Genomic DNA, 22298 nt, shown 5'->3' with positions numbered 1-22298 from the left:
CTGTCTCTCTCTGTACCAAAAATAAATAAACGTTGAAAAAAAAAATTAAAAAATAAAAAAATAAATAAATAAAGCTAGACTAATCAAGACAGGATATACTGGCAAAAGGATAGACAAAGTGAGCAATGAAATAGAGGTGGGGGGGCCAGAAACAGACCCTCACATATGCAGGGACTTGGTTTTTGACAAAACTGTCCTCACATTTTAACAGAGAAACCTTACTTCACTCAAAAATCAGTTTGAAGGTGACCTGGCTGGCTCAGTCAGTGGAGCATATGACTCGATCTCAGGGTTGTGAGTTCAAGCCCCATGTGGGTATAGAGATTACTTATAATTAAAAGTTAAAAAAAAAGAATCAGTTTGAGATGGATCATATGCCTAAACATACAACAATACCTCTAGATCTTTTTTTTTTTAATCCATGTTTTAAAGTTTTAAAACAGGTGAATATCTTCATGACCTTGGGGTTGGCAATGGTTTCTTAGCCAGGACAGAAAAAACACTACCCATAAAAGGCATAGGCACAAACACATGGACCCAGCAATGGCTCCTGACCAGGGGGGAAGAGTGGGCCCCACAAGCCTAGGAAGTGGAGACCAGGGAGGAAGAGCAGGGACTCCCGAACATGCTATCTGAGCTCCAGGCCCAGAGAATGATTTGGAGATCAACAGTGAAGTCCACAAATCCTAATTCTGAATTTTACAACCTCTCCCCTGACAGTTACCTAACTTTGTTTCCAGTTTTCTTTACCCACTTCTTCCATTCTGAAAGACTTCTGGATCATTCACTAAAGCTGCCTTCCAGATGTCTTGTGGAGTTGGCATCAGGGCCAGGCAGCAGAGGGATTTCACACATTCTGTGTGGCACACAGTGGGAGTCACAGGGAGGCCTATACCAATTCCATACAAGGAAAACTTGTGAACTGTTAAAAATAACATTACGGGGCGCCTGGGTGGCTCAGTCGGTTAGGCATCCGACTTCGGCCCAGGTCATGATCTCGCAGTTTGTGAGTTCAAGCCCCGCGTCGGGCTCTGTGCTGACCGTTTGGAGCCTGGAGCCTGCTTCGGATTCTGTGTCTCCCTCTCTCTCTGCCCCTCCCCGCTCATGCTCACACTCTGTCTCTGTCAAAAATAAATAAACAAAAAAAAATTAAAAAAAAAATAACCATTACGGAAATGCATGGCTTCTGGAAGAAGTGAGCTTCCTATTACCAGAGGTATACAAGCCCTGTTCTGTAGAGGCATGAGTTCAAGAAATGGTGGTTGTTTTTATGATTATTAATTTAGGGTGTTTTTTAAACATTTATTTATTTTTAGTAATCTGTATACCCAACACAAGGCTCAAACTCATGACACCTAGATGACTCTTGAGTCATAGGTTCTTCAGACTGAGCCAGTTAGGCACTCCTAATTTAGGGGTTTTAAACCTCAGAGCAGAGGGGGAGGCATAGATGGGAGAAGGAAGTAAACAAAAGCAAGGGATCAGATTATGATGGGCTCCAACAAAGTACTCTCTCTCTCTCTCTATTTATTTACTTAAATGTTTTATTTATTTCTGAGAAAGAGAGCAAGAGCAGGGGAGGGGCAGAGAGAGAGGGGACAGAGGATCCAAAACGCGCTCCTCCCTGACAGCAGTGAGCCCGATGCAGGCCTTGAACCCACAAACAGTGAGATCATGACCTGAGCCAAAGTCAGAAGCTCAACTGAATGAGCCACCCCAGGTGCCCCAAAGTACTCTCTTTTTAAAAGTGGAAAATTCTTTGAGCTTTTATTGAACAGGAAGTGGCAAGAAGGTTCCTCTTCAGCTGGGCATCAAATATACCTCTCCTATTAATCTGCCTGAGAGAGGTGACTAGGTGTCCACACTCAGGGTCCATGAATAGATATTTCTAATACCTCCATTTTTGCTAAGAGGACTGGGGGCTCAGAGAGGTTAAGTAATTTGCCCAAGGTCACATTGCAACTGAGTAGACAAGGGAACAGCCAACCCCAACCATTGTAAAAGACTGAAAGTACTTAAAAACTAAAGCCCATCTAGTTCAGTGGTTCTCAAACTTTGCCCTAAGAACAAGCTAAAACTAAACTGCTTGGGTGGTTTTTAGTAACTTACATGTTAACAAAATACCTCTGGAGATGCAGGCAGGTGTGAGTTTGATGGTGGTGAAGCCCCAGATCCTAGAGTCCCACTCTAAGGTTTAATGTCCTGTAGTACTTACTATACTCATTAGTTTTCTGATTTTCCATCTGGAAAATGGTGATATTAATAGCATGAGTTGTAAAAAACTCGAGTTGAATACAATATATTCAACATTTATTTATTTTTGGGACAGAGAGAGACAGAGCATGAACGGGGGAGGGGCAGAGAGAGAGGGAGACACAGAATCGGAGGCAGGCTCCAGGCTCCGAGCCATCAGCCCAGAGCCTGACGCGGGGCTCGAACTCACGGACCGCGAGATCGTGACCTGGCTGAAGTCGGACGCTTAACCGACTGCGCCACCCAGGCGCCCCACAATATATTCAATATAATAAAATAATAAACAATGAAATCATTTCACGTATTTAATATAACCTATAATATGGGGGGCCCTGGCTGATTCAGTCTGTGGAGCATGCAACTCTTGATCTTGGGTTGTGGGTTTAGGCCCCATGTTGAGTATAGAGATTACTTAAAAATAAAATTTTAAGGGGCACCTGGCTGGCTCAGTCAGTAGAGCGTATGACTCTTAATCTCAGGGTCATGAATTCAATCCCCATGATGGCCATGGAGCCTACTTAAAACAATATTTAGGAGCACCTGGGTGGCTCAGTTGGTTAAGCGTTGGACTCTTGATTTCGGCTCAGGTCATGATCCCAGGGTCATGGGATGGAGCCCCACATTGGGTTCCACGCTGAGCATGGAGCCTGCTTGAGATTCTCTATCTCTCCCTCTGTCCCTCTCCCCTGCTCTCAATCTCTTTCTCTCAAATTAAAAATAAGAAATATTAAAAAATATATAAAATAGGGGTGCCTACGTGACTCCACCAGTTAAGCACTGGATTTTGGCTCAGGTCAGTATTTCACAGTCTGTGTATTTGATCCCCGTGTCAGGCTCTGTGCTGACAGCCTATAGCCTGCTTCGGATTCTGTGATTCCCTCTCTCTCTGCCCCTCCGCAGCTCATGTTCTATCTCTCTCTCTCTCAAAAATAAATAAACATTAAAAAAAAAAAGAAAATTAAATTTAAAAAGTAAATAAATTTTTAAAGAATCTTAAAAAATAAAAAACTTGGGGCGCCTGGGTGGCGCAGTCGGTTAAGCGTCCGACTTCAGCCAGGTCACGATCTCGTGGTCCGTGAGTTCGAGCCCCGCGTCAGGCTCTGGGCTGATGGCTCAGAGCCTGGAGCCTGCTTCTAATTCTGTGTCTCCCTCTCTCTCTGCCCCTCCCCCGTTCATGCTCTGTCTCTCTCTGTCCCAAAAATAAATGTTGAAAAAAATAAAAAATAAAAAATAAAAAAATAAAAATAAAAAACTTAAATATATAACGAGTATATAACAATTTTAATAAAATATATCAATTATATGTAATGTATATTAAATCATACTTGTTATATTTGTATATTATGTACTTATTTACAATATATAAATTACTTAATAATAAAGGGTTTAAAATAGCACTTGTCATTAGTAAGCACTACTTAAGCATTAGCTTTTTTTCACTCCATCTTACCAGGAGCTTGCTACCCGATCTCCAAGGGCAGCTCGAGCCATCTTTGGTCAGCCCTGGGCTGTGCCCACAGCCACAGCGGCAGGGTGCAGCAACATTTTCAGTTGGAGCTCTATAGGCTCACGCACAGAGTTGACTGAAAAAATTCTATTTGGATTTTTTTTGGATATAAACTCCCAAAGGCTGAGAGCACACGTCCCTGGCCACTAGGGGGAGCTACGCGTGGAGTTTGGAAGCACCGCCGGGCTGGGCAGCTTGGGTTTCAAACAGGATTCTCTAATGGTTAGTCTGGGACGGAGTTGGTGCATCTCAGGTCCCGGCTGGTGGGGAAAAGTTACTAACCACAGGCCCTTCAGGGCTATAGGACCTAGGGCTGGAAGCAGGGATTGCCCAGATGCCTCCCCTCCAAGTCTGGATAATATTTTTATTTTTTCTGCTCTGTGCATGTGGTAGGATTCAAACTGCAGAGAATTAGAAGGAGGGGGGGAGGGGCATGATGGAGGAGTTGGAGGAAGGAAACGTGGCCTCATCCCAACTCCAAAGCCCCCTGCTAAACTGCCACTCCCAGATCCCATTGTTCCTTCTAAATCAGCAAATCTCTCCTTCCAGCTTCCAGCCTCTTCCCCTTTCAGACATGGCCTCCCTCAGGCCCCACCAGCTTCCAAATGTTGTGTGTACCCAATTCTGTCTGAGCAAGGATTCTTCAGACCCAAGCACATCTTATTCATTAAACATGCTTCAAATAGGAGTTTCCTGTGCACCTAATCCCGTGAGAGTCCCTGGGGTGTTGACAAAGTGACTTAAACAGACACCAACTTTGCTCTCAGGGTGCTCATTGGCTGGGGTGGGGACAAGGACAAACAGGTCAATACATAAACAAACTAGGTGATTTCAGATACTGTAGTAATCAGAATTCCAAAAGAAATAAAGTAGGGTGAGATGATGGAATATGAGATAGGGGCTACTTTAGACAGAAAGGAAAGGTCTGTCTTGGGAGGTGGCATTTGAACACAGATGGTAAGTAGAAGGAGTAAAAAGTACAAAAACCATCAACGAAACAAGCCCAGTGAGGTGAGATTTCAAATTCCAACTTGCCTAGTCTTCAAGAAAACGCCCAGAAAGGCCTCTGAGGAATCCCAGAGACTTTGGGGAGGAAGGGGCCTTAAGGTTTATCCCATAATGTGGGGGGTGTGGAGGAGAGCCCTCTAGTGGTGACAATAGTTAAATTTCATCATCGCTGACCTGGAATGCCACATGCTTGTGATTTGACTGGGCTAATTATGAGCTTCACTCATCACTGTCTCTCCCACATCTATTCATTCAACAGATACTTACTGAGCGCCACCTACGTGCCTAGTGCTATTCTAGATACTGGGGTACACTTGTGAACCCGACAGTAAATGTCCCTGTCCTCCCAGAGCCTAGACCTCTAACCCCACCTCACCTCTGCCTCCACTTCAGGGTCTTTGCACTTGCTATTGTCCCCTGAATACAGGCTCCTGGCTTGTTGCATCGCTGGCTCAGGTCTCATTTCAAATGTGACCAAGTCAGAAAAGTGCAAACTTATTAATTTATTGCCTGCTGTCCCCACTAAAATATGATTCCAGTAAGGTTACCATTTTCCTGGAATCCCTCAGTCTCGCACTTACTAGGCGCTCAGTAAACAGTTTCTGAATGGGTTTGAGCATTGATTCATTCAAAAAATATTTATCGGGTGCCAGCCAACCTACTACACATCAGACGCTGGTGACCCGTCAAGTGAACGGATTGAACAAAACAGACCAAAACTCCCCGACCACAGCATTCTTAAATAAAAATTGCAACCCGGGCACTACTCATCCCCTTTACCCCGCCTTTTTTTTTTTTTTTTTTTTTTTCCCGGATACATTTATCACCCTCTAAACTATCATAATTTTACTCCTTGGTGTTTGTGTGTCTTCCCTCTAGAATATAAGCGCCACGAAGGCAGGGGATTTTGTCCATGTTGTTCACCCCTGAGCGACTAAACAAGTTGGCACCTGGTAGGTGCTCAGTAAGTAAAGACCGAATGAACTCTAGACCTCAGCCAGCTTTTTCCTACAGACCTTGAGCCACTTAGTTCCAAGGGGGAACGGGCCTCAGGAGGTGCCGAGAGGTGACCTCAGGTGGCCCGACCCAGGAGTCCGAGCTCTGGGCGAGGGGCCATCGGAGCAGCTGAGACGGGAGGCGCGGGCAGCGAGAACTCGACACGGCCCTGAGGGCCTGGAGAGCTGCCAGAAAGAGGAGCAAACGCTTGTAGCCCGCGCCGGAGACGGTGGGCGGTGCCGTCGGAGGGCACGAGTCACATGACTTGCGCCGGTACCTCCCACCTCCTCGTGGGCGGGGTGTCAGGAATGGGCGGGGCCATGCTAATGAGCCCAAGGGAGCGGCCAATCGCGGCGCGCGCCGAGGGTCCGGACCAAGGATCTTGGACGCCGGCTAGCGCGCAGGCTCGCGTCGGGGCCGCCCCGGGCTTTTGCAAGCGGCGCGGCGGGCCTGCGAGTTGGGGCTGCAGCAGCTTCCTCGACCTGCCTCTCTTGCTTGGCGGCCGTCTGGGTCAGGCCCGGCCCGCGCGGGGGGCAGGCGGCGGCTGCCTCAGGCGGAGGCGGAGGTGCGGCGGAGGGTGGGGGCCGCTGCCTTCGCAGGCGCCCGGGCCGGCCCGCGCCTTTGCACAGTGCTCCATGCATCCGGAGCCCGCCCCGCCCCCGAACAACAACAGCCCCGAGCTTCCCCTCAGCGGCGGCAGCACCACCAGCGGCAGCCGCCGGAGCCGCCGCCGCAGCGGGGACGGGGAGACCCCGGGGTCGTCGCCGCCGCCAGCCGCCGTCACCTACCCGGACTGGATCGGCCAGAGTTACTCCGAGGTGATGAGCCTCAACGAGCACTCGATGCAGGCGCTGTCCTGGCGCAAGCTTTACTTGAGCCGTGCCAAGCTCAAAGCCTCTAGCCGGACCTCTGCTCTGCTCTCCGGCTTCGCCATGGTGAGCTCGGGCCGCCCTGCCCTGCCCCCTCTCCTGTCCTGGCCGCTCCCGCCCGCAGCCCCGACGGTGCCCACAGGGAGCAAGCTGGGCGGGCCGGGAGGGCAGGGGATGCGGGAAAGATCTGGGAGAAAGGTGTTGTGGACGCTGGGGGGTGGGAAGTCCAGAGTGCTGGACGTGAGGAAAAGCGGACGACAAGTGACACCTGGTGTGGGAGATTGGGTGTCATAGAAATTGTCCAGGGTTGGGGGGCTCAGGTGCCTTCAAATGGGCAAGTTTGATGCAGCAAGTAGGGAGGAAAGAGCAGTATCTTAGAAGTGGATCTGTAAGAAGACAGTCCCACATATGTTCAGGGGGAAAGGAAGGACGGAAAGGGTGTGATCTCCTTGGGAACAGGTGTCAAGAGGTGGAGAGGGACCCTCGAGCTGCCTCTCACATGACCTCATACTTGAGGCCAAAAGGTATTGGCCATGCCCTTTTATCACCTAGTGGAGGGGATTTCCTGACAACCTTTCTCCCACTGCATTTTCCGAGAGCCTCAGCCTGGGGTTTTGACAACCGCTCTCCACCCTCAGTCTACTCTTCAGAAACTTGCCACTGAGTCACTGGGTGTGGGGGAGGCCGGTGGGACATATTCCCCATGAATGGGCTTTCAGCTGATCTGGGGGGTCAGGCATAGTTTCCTCTTCCCATGCCAGGCTGGGGTGCAGCGAGAAGCCTCTGAGAGGTGGTGTAAGTGAGGCTGCAGGTTGGACCAAGAAGTGGCCCTGAGGATGCCTTCAGGCCTGGAGTCTCCCAGGGCGGGGCCAACAGAACAATTCGTGATTATCACTGTGTGACATCAACCTGTGTGAGTGGGGTCTCCCCCCCACAAGGTCCCTAGCCCAGAGCACTCCCGCCTCCCCAGTGAGTGAGCTAAGCTCTTGGCCTTGAGGGGGGGAGTAGCTGCACCCTCGTGTTTTCTTAGGAGTGTGTCTGGTACTCTCCCTGTGTTCTACAAACAAGTGGGCCGACGCAATGGAGCCTGAACTTTTTAGAAGCCCTGAGCAGGCCCAGAGCACACGGGGCCTCAATGGAAAAGCCAGGTGGTCCGGTGGGGAAGAGCTCTCCCTAGGTCTGCCACTGCCTGGGTGACCTGAGACACATTTCTCTCTGGATCTTGATTTCTGAATCAGTAAATGAAGGCTGCTATTTAGAAGTATCTCTGATTAAGAATTAGGGGTGCCTGGGTGGGTGGCTCAGTCGGTTGGGTGTCCGACTTCAGCTCAGGTCATATCTCACGGCTCCGCTCACAAGTCGCAGCCCCTTGTCGCCCTCTGTGCTGACAGCTCAGAGCCTGGAACCTGCTTCAGATTCTGTGTCTCCCTCTCTCTCTGCCCCTCCCCCACTTGTGCTCTGTTTGTGTTTATAATGAATAAACATTTTTAAAAATTAAAAAGAAAAAAAAAAAGAATTAAATCGAGGAAGCCCTTGAGAGGAGATGAGAGAATGTGTGTGTTTGTGTGAGGGAGTGGCACCCTAGTGTTTAGTTTAGGTCATATGATGGAATTCTGTTCTGTCATTCCCAGATCCTTGGAGACAAGTCTGAGCCTTTTGCCTGAAGGAAGAATCTTTAAGACTAGCTGACATTTACCAATCACTCACCCTGTACTAGGCATCCTGTAGGTTCCCTAAACTTCCACACTAATTCCTCAACTACCCTTTCAGGTGGTTTTGCCACGGAACTTTCCCAAGGCGATACGGTACTCTACTAGAGCAGGATTTGAACCTGAGTCTGCAGGCTCAGAACTGTCTTGGGCACTTCTGCCTTTTGTGGGTATGTGGAGTTCTGACCAACGTCCAGCCAGGGACATGTTCGACCAGGACTCCTGGGAGATGGGAAATAGAGCAGGAAAGTTTCTTCTAAGCAAAATAAAAACGTTACAGTTTGGGGGCAGGGCGTGACACCATTAGCTTCTCACAGCTGTCCACTGGATTTAAGATGGTGGCATACCTGTTCCCCTTTTTCTTGGGGTCTTAAATTCATAACTGCCCAGCCCCCTTCCCACTTCGGGAGAACTGAGGATCTAATGGGTAGCACTTTCCTGCCCTCTGGAGTCCTGTTAAGCCTGGAGAAGCTAGCCTCTCAATCAGATGGCACCTTCCTCTTCCTCCTGCTAAGAGTATGGTGCAGGAAGTCAGGAAGCAGGGCAGCCAGTGGCATTGGGTGGGCCTTGGCTCATCCAGACTATATCTTGGGGACCTGTATTTCCCTGGTCAGGGGGTGCCTGGCTGGCTCAGTTGGAAGAGCATGCCACTCTTGATCTCGGGGTTGTGAGTTCGAGCCCCATGTTAAGTGTAGAGATTACTTAAAAAAAAAAAACTACAAAAGAAAAATCTTTTTTTTTTTTTAATTTTTTTTTTCAACGTTTATTTATTTTTGGGACAGAGAGAGACAGAGCCTGAACGGGTGAGGGGCAGAGAGAGAGGGAGACACAGAATCGGAAACAGGCTCCAGGCTCTGAGCCATCAGCCCAGAGCCCGATGCGGGGCTCGAACCCACGGACCGCGAGATCGTGACCTGGCTGAAGTCGGACGCTTAACCGACTGCGCCACCCAGGCGCCCCTAAAAGAAAAATCTTTATATTTTCCCTGGTCAGGGTGGAGAAGGCTTCCTGGCTCCACAGATGAACTCCCCAAAGTTCTTCTGACAGGGAGGGGCGAGCCCCATCACAGCCTGCGTTCTGGGAAAGTGGTTACAAGACGGCAACTGTTGTGAGTCTGTAAATCTATGGGAGAAATGGAGTTGGCCTGGACAGACAGATCAAAGAGGCAGGCAGGTCTACCTTGCTCCACTCCCCACTACAGACACCCAGCCTTGTGAGTGAGCCTCTGAGAGGAAGGGGTGCCACACAGCCCGGCACCATGGAAACAGTGGCAAGTTTCCTGGACTACTCTCCCTTGGCCCGTGAGTCAGCACAACCAACTTCCTGCCCCCAGAGGGCTTCCTTCCTAGAGACATGGAAAACCAGAGGCACTGATGTGACCTCCGATCTCCAAAGGTAGGAGAGTTGGCAAAGCTACCAGGCTCACCTGCTCAGCAGGTGAGATTGAGGGAGGGTCTCTAAAGAGCCCGGAGGGGATTGAGAGACTCCCCCCTTGTGGGCGGAAGGGCCTGGCCAGGTGCCCTGATGTGCTGGGGAGATAGGCTGCAGGATCTCAGATAAGTGGCTTATATTCTTTGAAGCCAGTTTCCTCATGTGGACAAAACGGGTACCTATCCTGCTCTCGTCTTGCATGAGGATTCGTTATGAGTCCTGACTGAGCCCACCAGAGGTTGAGGAATTGTCAGAATCTGATTGTACACACCGTAGCTGGACCCTCTCTCGTCTGCAAACACGAATCCTACTCCTGACAGCGTTTCTAGAAACAACATGCCTTTGCTGGGCTCAGCATCCGGACTCCCTAAACCAGGGGCCCTGGATACATAGCACATGATCAGCATCCTGCAGGAGCTCCTGGAGATGAGGGTGTGACTCAAGTCACCTGTGCCTCAGTTTATCTAAGTGAGAGGCAGCCCCCTCGGCCTGACCCTGTGCCTTGCGGGACCATGGCAAGCACACTGGCAATCTTGGTTTGCTGTGGAGGGCAGGCTGTAACGTTAGCCTAAGCAGAAGATAATTGGGAAGGTCAGCTTGCTGCCATAAACAAAATGCTTTCCACAACCTGGGATCAATTATTTTTGGATTATCTGCCTCCTCAAGTTCTCTGCCCGCCAGCACCCTTTTGTTCCCGGGTCCCAGAATGGGTTCAGAAGTTGCTTGGAATGTCTGTGAAAATGAGTTGGAATGAAGGGCTGAAATCATAAGACATTGAGCCTCTGGGATACGTTGTTCAGAGTTCAGGGGGGCATGGAGACGAGTAAGAAATCACTGTTACTACTCATAGTGCTAATTACTAAATAGTAATCATTGCTTTTGTTGATTGGGCTCTTGCAGTAGGCCAGGCGTTGTGCTAAGTGTTGTATTTGCACCATCTCTTGTGATCTTCACACCATCTGTGGAGGGCAGGCGAGGGCAGGTGCTTTGTCCCAGGTGGATAATTTGGCTGGGATCGCTTGGCTGGTGAGCTGCAGAGCCCTGTGACTCTGGGGTGGCCCCATCGCTAGGGGGAAACACCGCGAGTGGTAGGAGGACAGAGCTCGAGGCCCGAATACGGCAGAGCAAAGAAAGAACAAGGACTCTGGAGCCAGACAACTTGGGTTTCAATCCCGGCTTTACCGCTTACAACTGTGAGGTCCTGGGGAAGTCACTTAATGTCTCGGGGCCTTTGCTTCCTTACCTGTAAAATGAGGATAATGGCAGTACCTGCCTCACAGAGTTGGTGTGAGGGTTCATTGCGTTAGTACTTGCAAAGCACTTAGAACATACCTGGCCCAGGTTTTCAGGAATCTCGCTCACCCTTGTTCCCATGGGACTACTTTGGTAAGGGTTAACTGATTTCTTTTTCTTTTTTTTTTTTTTTTTTTAAGTTATCTCTATACCCATCGTGGGGCTTGAACTTACAACCCCACCATCAAGAGTTGAACGCTCTACCCACTGAGCCAGCCAGCCAGGCGCCCCAGGGGTGAACTGATTCCAAAGAGTGTGATTCCAGAGGTGATAGAGTCAGAGCTCGGGAAGAACCCTCCTATCAGAGGAAGTGTTGGGAGCAAAGTTACAAAATGGGAAATTTAGGGTCTCAGGGAAAGGTGGCGGGGCAGGTGTGGCTGGAGTTGAGGGTGTGTAGGGAGTAGTTGAGAAAGGTGAATCTAGTCAGGTAAGGTGTTGCTTGGCTTTGACTGGCTGTTTCGGAAATCTGAATTCTTGTGTAGGCAGTGGGAGGCATTAAGGTTTTGGAGGAGAGGAGTTGTGTGATGAATTCTAGAATAATCTTGATGATGTTACTACTATTTACTAACCACTAGATATGAATGACCTTGGACCCTTTTCTTTCATTCTTATTTTATCCTCAGATCAACTCTTTTTTTTTTTAAGTTTATTTTTGAGAGAGAGAGAGAGAGAGAGAGAGAGAAAGAGCTCGATTGGGGGAGGGGCAGAGAGAGAATCTCTAGCTATCAGTGCTGGGCTCAAACTCCCTAGCCATGAACCATGAGATCATGACCAGAACCAAAATCAAGAGTCAGACACTTAACCCAACTGAGCCACCCAGGCCCCCCTCCTCAGACCAACTCTAAAAGATATTTACTATAGATAGAAAAACTAAGGCTCTTAGAAACATAGAAGTTAAGATACCCAGCTAGTAAAATTCATGGACTGGTAGGTCTGACTTGGAGCCATGTCTACTTAACTGCCCTCTGGCTGCTGTAGCTGGTTGATAGCTGGGCCTTTGAATCCTTCCAGATGTGGGGTTCTGCACTCCAGGCTGTTTATAAATGGAAATTTGTCTAATGCCCCAAGGGGAGGGTGCTCCCTGCCTCGCAGAGAAGCCTTTTGTAAAACTTCACAGGTGTCTGTCCTGCATTTCTGGAATTTTCAGCTGGGATTTGTATTGAGTTCTGCCAGTTGTTGGGTCCAGGTCTGGTGAAGGAGAGAACTCTAGGGTTTCTTAAGATGGCATGATAGTAATCAATGTTTGGGGCTGGGGTGGGGTCCCTTGGAGAAGTAAAGCTGAGAAAGTTTAAGTAAAAGCCAGCAGGTTTCTCTCTAATGGGACTTCTGGGTAGCTTTTTTTTTTTTTTTAATGTTTATTTATTTTTGAGAGACAGAGAGAGACAGAATGCAAGTGAGGGAGGGGCAGAGAGAGAGGGAGACACAGAATCCGAAGCAGGCTCCAGGCTCTGAGCTGTCAGCACAGAGCCTGACACGGGGCTTGAACTCATGAACTGCGAGATCACGAACTGAGCCGAAGTTGGACGCTTAACCAACTGAGCCACCCAGGTGTCCCTGATATATTTCTTCAACAGTGTTTTACCGTGGCCCCTAGAGGGAAGAGGAACAGTGCTGGATCCTGGGGAAACAGGAAATAAGAGTATAGTGGAGGAAGTAAGTCATATAGTTACGTCTTTAGGACATGTTCGGTAAGTGTAGTAGCAGGAGAGTGTGGATTGAAGGACGTTTACCACAATCTGAAAATACTTATTTTGCCTAAATATTCAGTGCCTGCCATGCTCGCTGGGGCAGAGATTTTGCTGTCCTAGTTCCTGCACTTTCTCAGAGCCACAAGGTCCTCCAGGCACATAGTAAGCTCTCAATACATATTTCCCATAAGTAGGTGAATGGTCTCATCCTCACCTGAGAGGCCACAGAACAGGGGTGACTTGGAAGGTAAAACCAAGGAATTGGAATTAGCTAGATCAAGAGAAAGCCCAGGGGTGCCTAGGTGGCTCAGTTGGTTGAGCTTCTGACTTTGGCTCAGGTTATGATCTCAGGGTTCGTGAGTTCAAGCCCTCCATCAGGCTCTGGGCTGACAGCTCAGAGCCTGGAGCCTGCTTTGGATTCTGTGTCTCTCTCTCCCTCTGCCCCTCCCCCCAAATAAATATATTTTTTTTTAATTTAAAAAAGAAAGAAAGAAAGAAAGAAAGAGCCTAGGCCTGTCCTTCCCCCAACCAGCAAGTTCAACAAATTTAGCTTATGACCTATATTTAGTGAATCACCACCAGGTTTTTGTTTTTTGTTTTGTTTTGTTTTGTTGTTGTTGTTGTTGTTTTCAAATGAAATAAGAATGGAATGAAATAGCATGCATTGGGTGTTGTAAGGATAGGCTATATTACCTTCCTTTAAGAAGAAGTATTGTGGGGCACCTGGTTGGCTCAGTCGGTTGAGCGTCCGACTTCGGCTCAGGTCATGATCTCACAGTTCATGAGTTCGAGCTCCACGCCGGGCTCTGTGCTGACAGCTCAGAGCCCAGAGCCTGCTTCAGATTCTGTGTCTCCCTCTCTCTCTGCCCCTTCCCCACTCATGCTCTGTCTCTCTCTGTCTCTCAAAGATGAATAAACGTTAAAAAAAAAATTAAAAAAAAAAAAAGTATTGTTTGGGGAAACTTTTGTTTCTGTTACAAATGTGTTTCTCTTTATGGAAACATTTGGAGTACTGGACTGAAGTGGTCAAAAGAGTTTATAAACCACTAGACAAGGCCTCAATTCTTTCTTAATAAATGGTTTGCATTTGAGGTAGTGCAGCAGGCTCAGACAACTCTGGATGACCTGGGTGGCTATGCTTGGTGGCCCTCCTGTTCCAGGCCCAGCCACCCACCCTCCTTAAGGAGTGAACAGTGAAGCTTCGGCTTAGAAAAGGACAGTTGGCTCTCCCAACTGTGGGTGCTGGGGTCGGGCCAGGCATGGGAGGACTGTCTCAGAAGGGCCTGGACTTCGAGTCACCAGGTGGCAGAGGTCTCCATGGAGCCCAGCAGGGGCGAGGAATGATGGTTGGCATTCGGGCGTAGCGGGCACATGCCTGGCAAAGCCAGCCAGGCCCCACCCTTTGTAGAGTCCTATGGTCATCTTCTTGTCTCATACTTGAAAATTGGCATCCCAGTGTTCACCGTGCGGGGTCCACGGACCAGTGTGAGGTGGGGCTGTCAGTCTCTCGTCCTTCCTATTCCTTTAGGCCCCATGTGGCCAGGTTCAAGCAGGCCCTTGGCTGGCTGGGAGCTGTTTATTTTGGGTTAACAGGCCCAGCACTCTGGCTATATTTACCTTGTGAAGTTGCTTGCAATCTGATCTGATCTGATCTCTCTGGGACTGAGCTGGGGCCCTGGGAGTCGCCTGCCAGATTCCGCGAGGCCCCCTTGACTTTACTCTTGCTATCTGTGGGGAGATTTCCCAAGAGGGAAGCGTTCTGGAAAAAACAGTGGCTTGTATTCCTGTGAATGGTTTTCATCAGGATCCAAGACGCGTGCCATCCGTTCCTTCTCAGTCCACATTATTCTTTCTGCAGCCCCATGGCACTGAACTCTGCCCCTAGTGTGGGAACAGTACATACAGCCAGCCTGCATGGTCAAAGCCCCAGGAATTGTAGGGGCTGGTGAGGGTAATGGGGTTTCTTCCAGAGCTTGGGAGCAGGGCTTTTCCTCTTCCTCAAAGTGCCCAGCGTTTCAGGCTTTGCTGCCAGCCTCTCCCCAGCTCAAGACCTCTGGGAGAGCTGGCCAGTTCTGGTGTCCCCAGGTCAGGTCCGTTCCAACAGCTGTGATTTCTGGTCCTGGATCCTGTGAGTATGACAAATGGTGTGGAAAGCGTGGTCTCTGTCCTGCTGAGGTAGCCATCTGGCACCGTGTGGTTTGGGGCACACTTTCCCCTTATGCCCCAGGTTTGGAACTTGGGCAGATGAGGCCCAGAGTGGGGATCTGACCCTCTCACCCACCCCAGGGGGTAGAACCTTGGCTCATGGGATCAGTTCTCTCATGGGATCAGCTGAGGGTGTCCAGGGACTATTTCTTTCTTTCTCTCTCTCTCTCTCTCTCTCTCTCTCTCTCTCTCTCTCTCTCTCTCTCTCTTTGTTAAAGTTTATTTAAGCAATCTCAACACCCAACATGAGGCTCGAACTCATGACCCCAAGATCAAGAGCCGCATACTCTACCCATGGAGCCAACCAGGCACCCCTGGGCTATTTCTCTTCTGCTTCAAGCCCCATGTTTTTCTTTTTAACTAAAATTTATTGTGCACCTCCGGTAGCCTGGCCCTGTGGTAAATGCTCACGTGTCAAGACCTTATTTAGTCTCCTCAGCAACTGTCTTAGTCCATCTGGGCCACTGTACCAGAATAACAAACTGGGTGGCTTATAAACAACAGACATTTATTTCCTCACAGTTCTGGAGACTGGACATCCAAGATCAAGGTGTCAGCAGATTCGGAATCTGTGGAGGGGCTGGCTTCCTGATTCAAAGCTCCTGTCTACTCACTCTGCCCTCCCATGGCTGGAGTGGCAAGTGGCTCTCTGGGCTCTCTCACTCTTTTTGTTCTTTTTCTTTTAGAGAGTGTGATCGGGGGAGAACGACAGAGAGAGAGAGAGGGAATCCTAAGCAGGTTCCATGCATAAACACATACACCCCCCCCTTTTTTTTTAATTTATGTATTTATTTTGAGAGAGAGAGCACAAGCAGGGGAGGGGCAGAGAGAGAGGGAGAGAGAATCCCAGGCAGGCTCCGCAGGGCTCCATCTCAGCAACAGTGAGATCATGACCTGACCCGAAATCAAGAGTGGATGCTTAACCCACTGAGCCACCCAGGTGCCCCCGGGCTCTCTTTTGTAGGGACACTAACCTGTTGCGAGGGCTCCACCCTCCTGACCTAATCATCTCCCAAAGGCCCCACCTCCTACTACTATTACACTGGGGATTAGGGTTTCAAGGTGAGAATTTAGAGGGAACAGAAGCATTCAGTCTGTAGGGGCACCCAGGTGAGAAAGAGCTTCTATTATTCACTTGCACATGGGCTTTAAAGCCACATGGATCTGAGTTCAGAGCTCCCACTTAGAAGCAGTCTGACCTCGCCTCTCTGAGCCCATTTTTCCTCATTTGTAAAAGAATAATGATGTTGCTCATAATCGTTGATACTTCGTTAAGCTTACTGTATGCCAGCTCCTGTTCCAAGGGCTTTATATTCATTAGCTCATTAAATGGTCATAACAACCATAAGAAGTGGGCCCCTGTTTTATTGATGTGACACAGAGAGGTTGAAATACTTGTCCAAGGTCACCAGCTTTGTAAGTGGAGAAGCCAATTCATCCTTAATGGCTACATAGAAGGGGAGACACCAGGTAAGGGAACAGATTTGTTACCTGTATATGTCCCCCTGGAATATACCCCAGCATTCAGTTCAGCCTGATGTACCTCATGGGTCTGGATATTTCCAGTGAGTGAATAAATAGCCAGTGGACCTGAGGCAGCCAAGCAGCCAGCGGGCTCTCCTGCTTGTCCCTTCTCCAGTTTCAGCTTCCGGGGCAACAGGCCAAAAACAGGAAGAGGAAGTGCTGGGGGTGGGGAGGTGGTGGCAGAAGGCATGCATTGCTGGAGGGTGTCCCCCTGCCCTTCCAGCGTGGGCAGGCTTGGTGGCTGAGAACAGGGGTCCCTGGGATGTGTCCCTTAACTGTGTCCCTTAACTCACTGTGCCCTGATGGCCTGCCCTCACCCGTGTGTACTAAGAATTCTCAGGATTGGCATTAGGCCACCAGTGATCTTAAAAAACAGTTGAAATCCTGATGGGACTGCCCCAGATTTATATGAGTTTGAAACATTTTGTAAACTCCTGGGCTGAACAGTTCATACAGTCATCAACTGGGGCAAGTCTGGGGCAAGTCTGTGAATCTCGTTGAAATTGTCTGAAAAGCCCTGTGAATATATATGCCTGGATGTTCGAAGGAGGATATCCATTATTTTCATCAGATTCTCAAGGTGTCAGACCCCAAATTAGCTTTAGCCTGTGACCTTAATCTCGCCATGTTCCCTCCTTTTACAGACAAGAGGGGAAGGTTTTGACCAAGGTCAAATAAGGAAGGTGGTTCTGGAGCCAGACTCAGGCCCCCCACTTTGGCCTTGGTGTTCTTTCAGTCCAGGTATACCCTTCCAGTGGAGAGTAGAAACCCCAGACAATTCCATATAGAGATAGTGGGTTTGGGGATGAAGGTTTCTAAACTGAAAAAATGATAATAAAGCTCACTTTTATTGAGTGTTTACTTTCTGCCAGGCACTAAGTATTTTACATGGGATTAACTCGGTCCTCACAACAATGCTCTCAGTCATGTACTATTATTCCCATTTTACAGATAAGGAAACTGAGGCCCAGAAAGTTGAAGGAGCTTGCTAGAATCACAGCTGAATAAAGGGCAGAGGAGACAGGGTTCAAAGCCAGGCAGCCTGGCTCTAGAGCCTGTGATCCTGACCAATGCCCCACACTGCCTTTCCTGGTCAAAGGAAGGGGAGAGAGAGAGATGAGAAATGAAAGCAAGCAGGGCCAGGCAAACAGGCAGGAGAGCTAGTGGGGAAAGAAAGAGCCCCACCCCCCACCTCCGGGGTAAGGAGGGGTCAGGGTCACCTGGTATGGGGCTAGTGGATACATTTCAGCATTGGACCTCCCCTCTCTGAGCCTGGTACCCACATAGCAAACATTTTATGAAAGGCCACTCACTATCCTTAATGGTATTGCCATTGGCGTTTGCTGCCCCAGTCCCTCCAGCCTGGCAGGCAGACCCTGGCAGTGTGCCCACTGCTCGCTGTTCCTGGTCCAGATCTGATGAGCTGGCATCTTCACATGGGGGTGATTTGCAAGGCCCAAGTGAGAAGCAGCAGGTGGCAGGCCCAGAACGTGCCCCTGGTGACCCTGGGTCCACAGGTCTCCAGGAACTGGGGAGCAGCTAGTGCGTCAGCTATGGGGCCCAGAGCTGGGGCGAGGGCAGGAGATGGCTCCAGGGCTTGCCAATCACACTGCAACAGCGCCTGGCTCAGTCTCTTTGAGGAAGCTTCACGTTCCTCGTTGGTTGGTGCACTGTGTCCTTAGAAAGGGCTGGGCCTGGTCTGGGAGGGCCTTCATCTCTCTACCCCACCCCTCTCCTTCTCCCTGGAGCGGGGAGTAAAGGAGAAGCCTGTGCTTGGGAACATATGTTAGGCCAACAGAGAGGGCCGCTGGTGGTTTGGTGGTTGTGCTTTTTTTTTTTTTTTTTTTTTTTTTTAATGCAAACTGTATCATAGTAAAATATACATCAAACATACCATCTTTTTTTTTTAAGTTTGTTTATTTTTTGAGAAGCAGAGCATGAGCGGGGGAGGGGCAGAGAGCTCTGGAATCACAGAATCCAAAGCGCTCTGCGCTGACAGCAGAGAGCCAGATGCAGGGCTTGAACTCACAAACCACGAGATCATGACCTGAGCCAAAGTCAGACGCTTAACTGAGCCACCCAGGCAGGCGCCCCTCAAACTTACCATCTTAACCGTTTGTGGTTTGGCTTTTAATACCTGGCTGGTTGGTAGGAGCAGTGGATACTATTTGGGAGATGTTTACCATGTACCAGGGACTCTGATTTCATTTTTTTTTTTAATTTTTTTTTAATGTTTATTTATTTTTGAGAGAGAGAGCATGAGCAGGGGAGGAGTAGAGAGAGAGGGAGACACAAAATCTGAAACAGGCTCCAGGCTTTGAGCTGTCAGCGCAGAGCCCGACACGGGGCTTGAACTCACAAACCGTGAGATCATGACCTGAGCCAAAGCCGGATGCTCAACCGACTGAGCCACCCAGGCACCCCTCTGACTTCATTGTTAAAATAATCCTGTGAACTACTGTGATATCTCTTGTTTCACAAATAAAGAAGTTGAGGCTCAGTGGCTTTCCCAAGGACATGTGGCCCGTGAATAGCAGAACTGAGATTCACATCCAGGCAGCCTGGGCTCCAAACCTGCTATCTTCACTAGTACTTTCTCAACCCTAAGTGAGGGGGTGCTCTTACCCCCGTTATATAGATCAGGAAACCGAGGCTTGAGAGGCCAGGTTGATTTGCCCAGGGTCCGAGAGCTCGATGGGAGGGGAGCCAGGATTTGAGTGTGGTTCTGTGGGCCATGACAATCCTGGCACTCAGCCTGCCTCTCCCCTGCCCCTAGGTGGCGATGGTGGAGGTACAGCTAGATGCCGACCATGACTACCCTCCCGGGCTGCTCATCGCCTTTAGTGCATGCACCACGGTGCTGGTGGCCGTGCACCTGTTTGCACTTATGATCAGCACCTGCATCCTGCCCAACATCGAGGCGGTGAGCAACGTGCATAACCTCAACTCGGTCAAGGAGTCACCCCATGAGCGCATGCACCGCCACATCGAGCTGGCCTGGGCCTTTTCCACGGTCATCGGCACACTGCTCTTCCTGGCTGAAGTGGTGCTGCTCTGCTGGGTCAAGTTCTTGCCTCTCAAGAAGCAGCCCGGGCAGCTGCGGCCCACCAGCAAGCCCCCGGCCAGCGATGCAGTCGCCAACGTCAGCAGCACTGGTGGCATCACTCCGGGCCAAGCCGCCGCCATCGCCTCCACCACCATCATGGTCCCTTTTGGCCTGGTCTTCATCGTCTTTGCCGTCCACTTCTACCGCTCATTGGTCAGCCATAAGACGGACCGACAGTTCCAGGAGCTCAACGAGCTGGCCGAGTTCGCCCGCTTGCAGGACCAGCTGGACCACAGAGGGGATCACCCCCTGACGCCCGGCAGCCACTATGCATAAGCCCTTCTGGGCCTGGGCACTTCAGATCTTTGGCCTTACGCCGCTCCCCATGACCTCGTCCTGCCCCAGCCTTAAGGACAGCCAGCTCCAGGGATTGGGCTTTTTTCAGGGGGGCAGAGAGTGGAGGGAAGAGGCTTCTTCTTCTTTTTTTTTTTTTTTTTTTTAAGAGAAATGACTGCACTTTGAAACTTTCCTCTAGGAGAATAAGCACTTCCTGTTCTTCCAGCTTTGGGTTTACCTCCTGTTAGGAGGCCGCCGGTGGGAGCCACAGTGGGGACAAATGCTCCCTTTGTCCCTCCTCCTCCCCTGTGCCAGTGCCACTTGGATGCTTCTTGTTTTTTCTGTCTTGATCCCCCTCCCCATTCAGTGTCGTGTGTGTGTGTGTGTGTGTGTGTGTGTGTGTGTGTGTGTGTCTGTATACACATAAATATACTCATAAGGGACACCTCTTGTATCTGTCTTTGTTGGGTCTGGACTGCCTGGTATGAATTCTGGCACCCCAATCAGGTGAGCCTCTAAGTGAGAAATTTTGTTAACGTTTTATTTTGAAAATTTAAAAACCTACAAAAAAGTTGCGAGAATAGCAACTGAAATACATATACAGTCAATTCTTGTCACTCATAGCAGTTGTGTTCTACAAAGTCATCATGAACACTGAATTAGTATTGAACCATTGCTCCTGTGGTTCCTATGAGGCTCTGGTCACAATATTTTGTCAGCCGTTCAATAGGTTAACCTTGTTTTATGTGTTTGTGGGTTGTTTGTTTGTTTAAAGATTTTTATTTTTAAACAATCTCTACACCCAACATGGGGCTCGAATTCACAACCCCGAGATCAAGAATTGCGTGCTTCACTGATGGAGCCAGCCAGGCACCCTACTGCCTTCTTTTTAAATAGCAAAATCACCGGGGCACCTGGCTGCCTCCATTGGTGGAGCGTGCAGCTCTTGATCTTGGGGTTGTGAGTTCAAGCCCCACATTGGCACAAAGCCTACTTAAAATAAAAATTAAAAAATTCTTAACAGTTTATAAGTAGCAAAATCGCCAACGAAAAGCACCGAATGTGAACAACGTGGCACTAAATAGACGACATGAAAAGAACACTCGTTTAGGAAAGCTGAAACAAGAAGACAGAACAGTGCCGTTTGACCTCAGCAAGGAGGCAGGTGCCCAGATGCTGAAACTGAATGATGGGGGTGAACTGTGTGTTTCTCCCCTGAGCCATGTGCATTGGTTGCAGATACCACCCTTCATGCTTAGATACTTCCTTCTAAAACCAAGGACATTTCTCCTACATAACCTCAATTCAGTGATCAAATTCAGGAAATTTGATATTGACGCAGTACTGTTTAATAACAACATGTATGTTGACTTCTCCACGTGTCCTCATCACGTCCTTTCTAGCAGTGATTTTACCCGGGTGTTGCACTGAGCTGTCACGTCTCTTTAGTTGCTTTTAAGTTTGGAACAGCCTTTTCTTGTCCTTTATGACATCGACATTTTTGGAGTCTGGGCCTGTGGTTTTGTAGAATGCCACCTCAGCCTGGCTTCCCCGACGTTTTCCCGTTATTACAATCAGGATGTTTTGGCAGGAATGTTGATCTCCATTTTGCAGATGACAAAAGTTGATGCCCAAAGAGGTTAAGTGTAATTGGCTAGAATTCGAACCTAGAAAGTCTGGCTCAGAGCCCAGCCTCTCACAAAAATCATATATGTGGATTCTGGCTTAAAAATCATATATGTGGATTCCAGCAGCAGCAGGAGGACTGGTCCCACCTTCTTGCAGAGCATCAGTGAGAAGGAACTGAGTTGCAGCCGCCTTCTTCCCCAGGAGATGTGTTTGCCACAGACCCCACCTCTCCTTCTTGTCTCACACCAGGCCAGCCTTGTTTATGTTACTTGCCTGGCTCCCCACCATGGGCCTTTGAGTTTGAGACCTCTGTGGGTCCCAGAAACACAATACAATATGGGATTTTATAAAAACAAAGTCCTCTGAGTGAAGTCGGAGTTCGTTGGGGCAAAGCGTGGCTTCAGGTTCTTGTCCTTCTGTGCAAACAGATGCGATAAGAGCAGTTTTGTGGGCTGGGTGGGGCAGGGGCGCTCCTTTTTCCTATTGCAGCTTCTTGCCTCTCTCCTGCATCTCACGCACCAGGACCTACTCTCCCCTGTCCTTGGATGGCCTTCTGACTGGGACTGAGTAGTGGGGAGCAGGGGCGCCTGTGTGAAGCTCTCCGTTGCTCCCCAGAGAAGACCTGGCCATCTTCCATGCAGCCCCGTCACCTGCCCACCTCTTTGCTTCTGCAAAGACTTGGGAGCTGGCTGCACTAACTTCTGGGCTACGACTCCAGTCTTAGGTCTTCCCTTCCCTCCTCGCCTTTCCCCTCCCCTCTTTGTTTTCTTTCTCTCTTTCAGTTTTATGTTTAAGTAATCTCCA

At 49.4% G+C, this 22298-nt stretch overlaps 2 protein-coding genes across 2 annotated transcripts in view; one reads left to right on the top strand and one right to left on the bottom strand.

The window, feature by feature from the left end:
- KDM2B (lysine demethylase 2B) overlaps window positions 1-5961 on the bottom strand; it is a 153533-nt gene extending 147572 nt beyond the window's left edge. Inside the window, exon 1 of the mRNA XM_047828605.1 lies at window positions 5785-5961. The gene's annotated coding sequence lies outside the window, so the exon portion shown is untranslated. The remainder of the gene's footprint in view (window positions 1-5784) is intronic.
- A 225-nt stretch (window positions 5962-6186) lies between these two features.
- On the top strand, window positions 6187-20721 carry ORAI1 (ORAI calcium release-activated calcium modulator 1). Its single transcript, XM_047828867.1, has 2 exons — window positions 6187-6699; window positions 19260-20721. Exons 1-2 carry the CDS (start codon window positions 6400-6402, stop codon window positions 19863-19865), a joined length of 906 nt encoding a protein of 301 aa, XP_047684823.1. The 5' UTR covers window positions 6187-6399; the 3' UTR covers window positions 19866-20721.
- Window positions 20722-22298: the final 1577 nt, after the last annotated feature.

This window comes from Prionailurus viverrinus, chromosome D3 (assembly GCF_022837055.1).
Source record: "Prionailurus viverrinus isolate Anna chromosome D3, UM_Priviv_1.0, whole genome shotgun sequence".
In the NCBI taxonomy this organism is placed as follows: Eukaryota; Metazoa; Chordata; class Mammalia; order Carnivora; family Felidae; genus Prionailurus; species Prionailurus viverrinus.
Note: the sequence above shows the minus strand (reverse complement) of the source record. Positions and strands in the feature narration are given on the sequence as shown.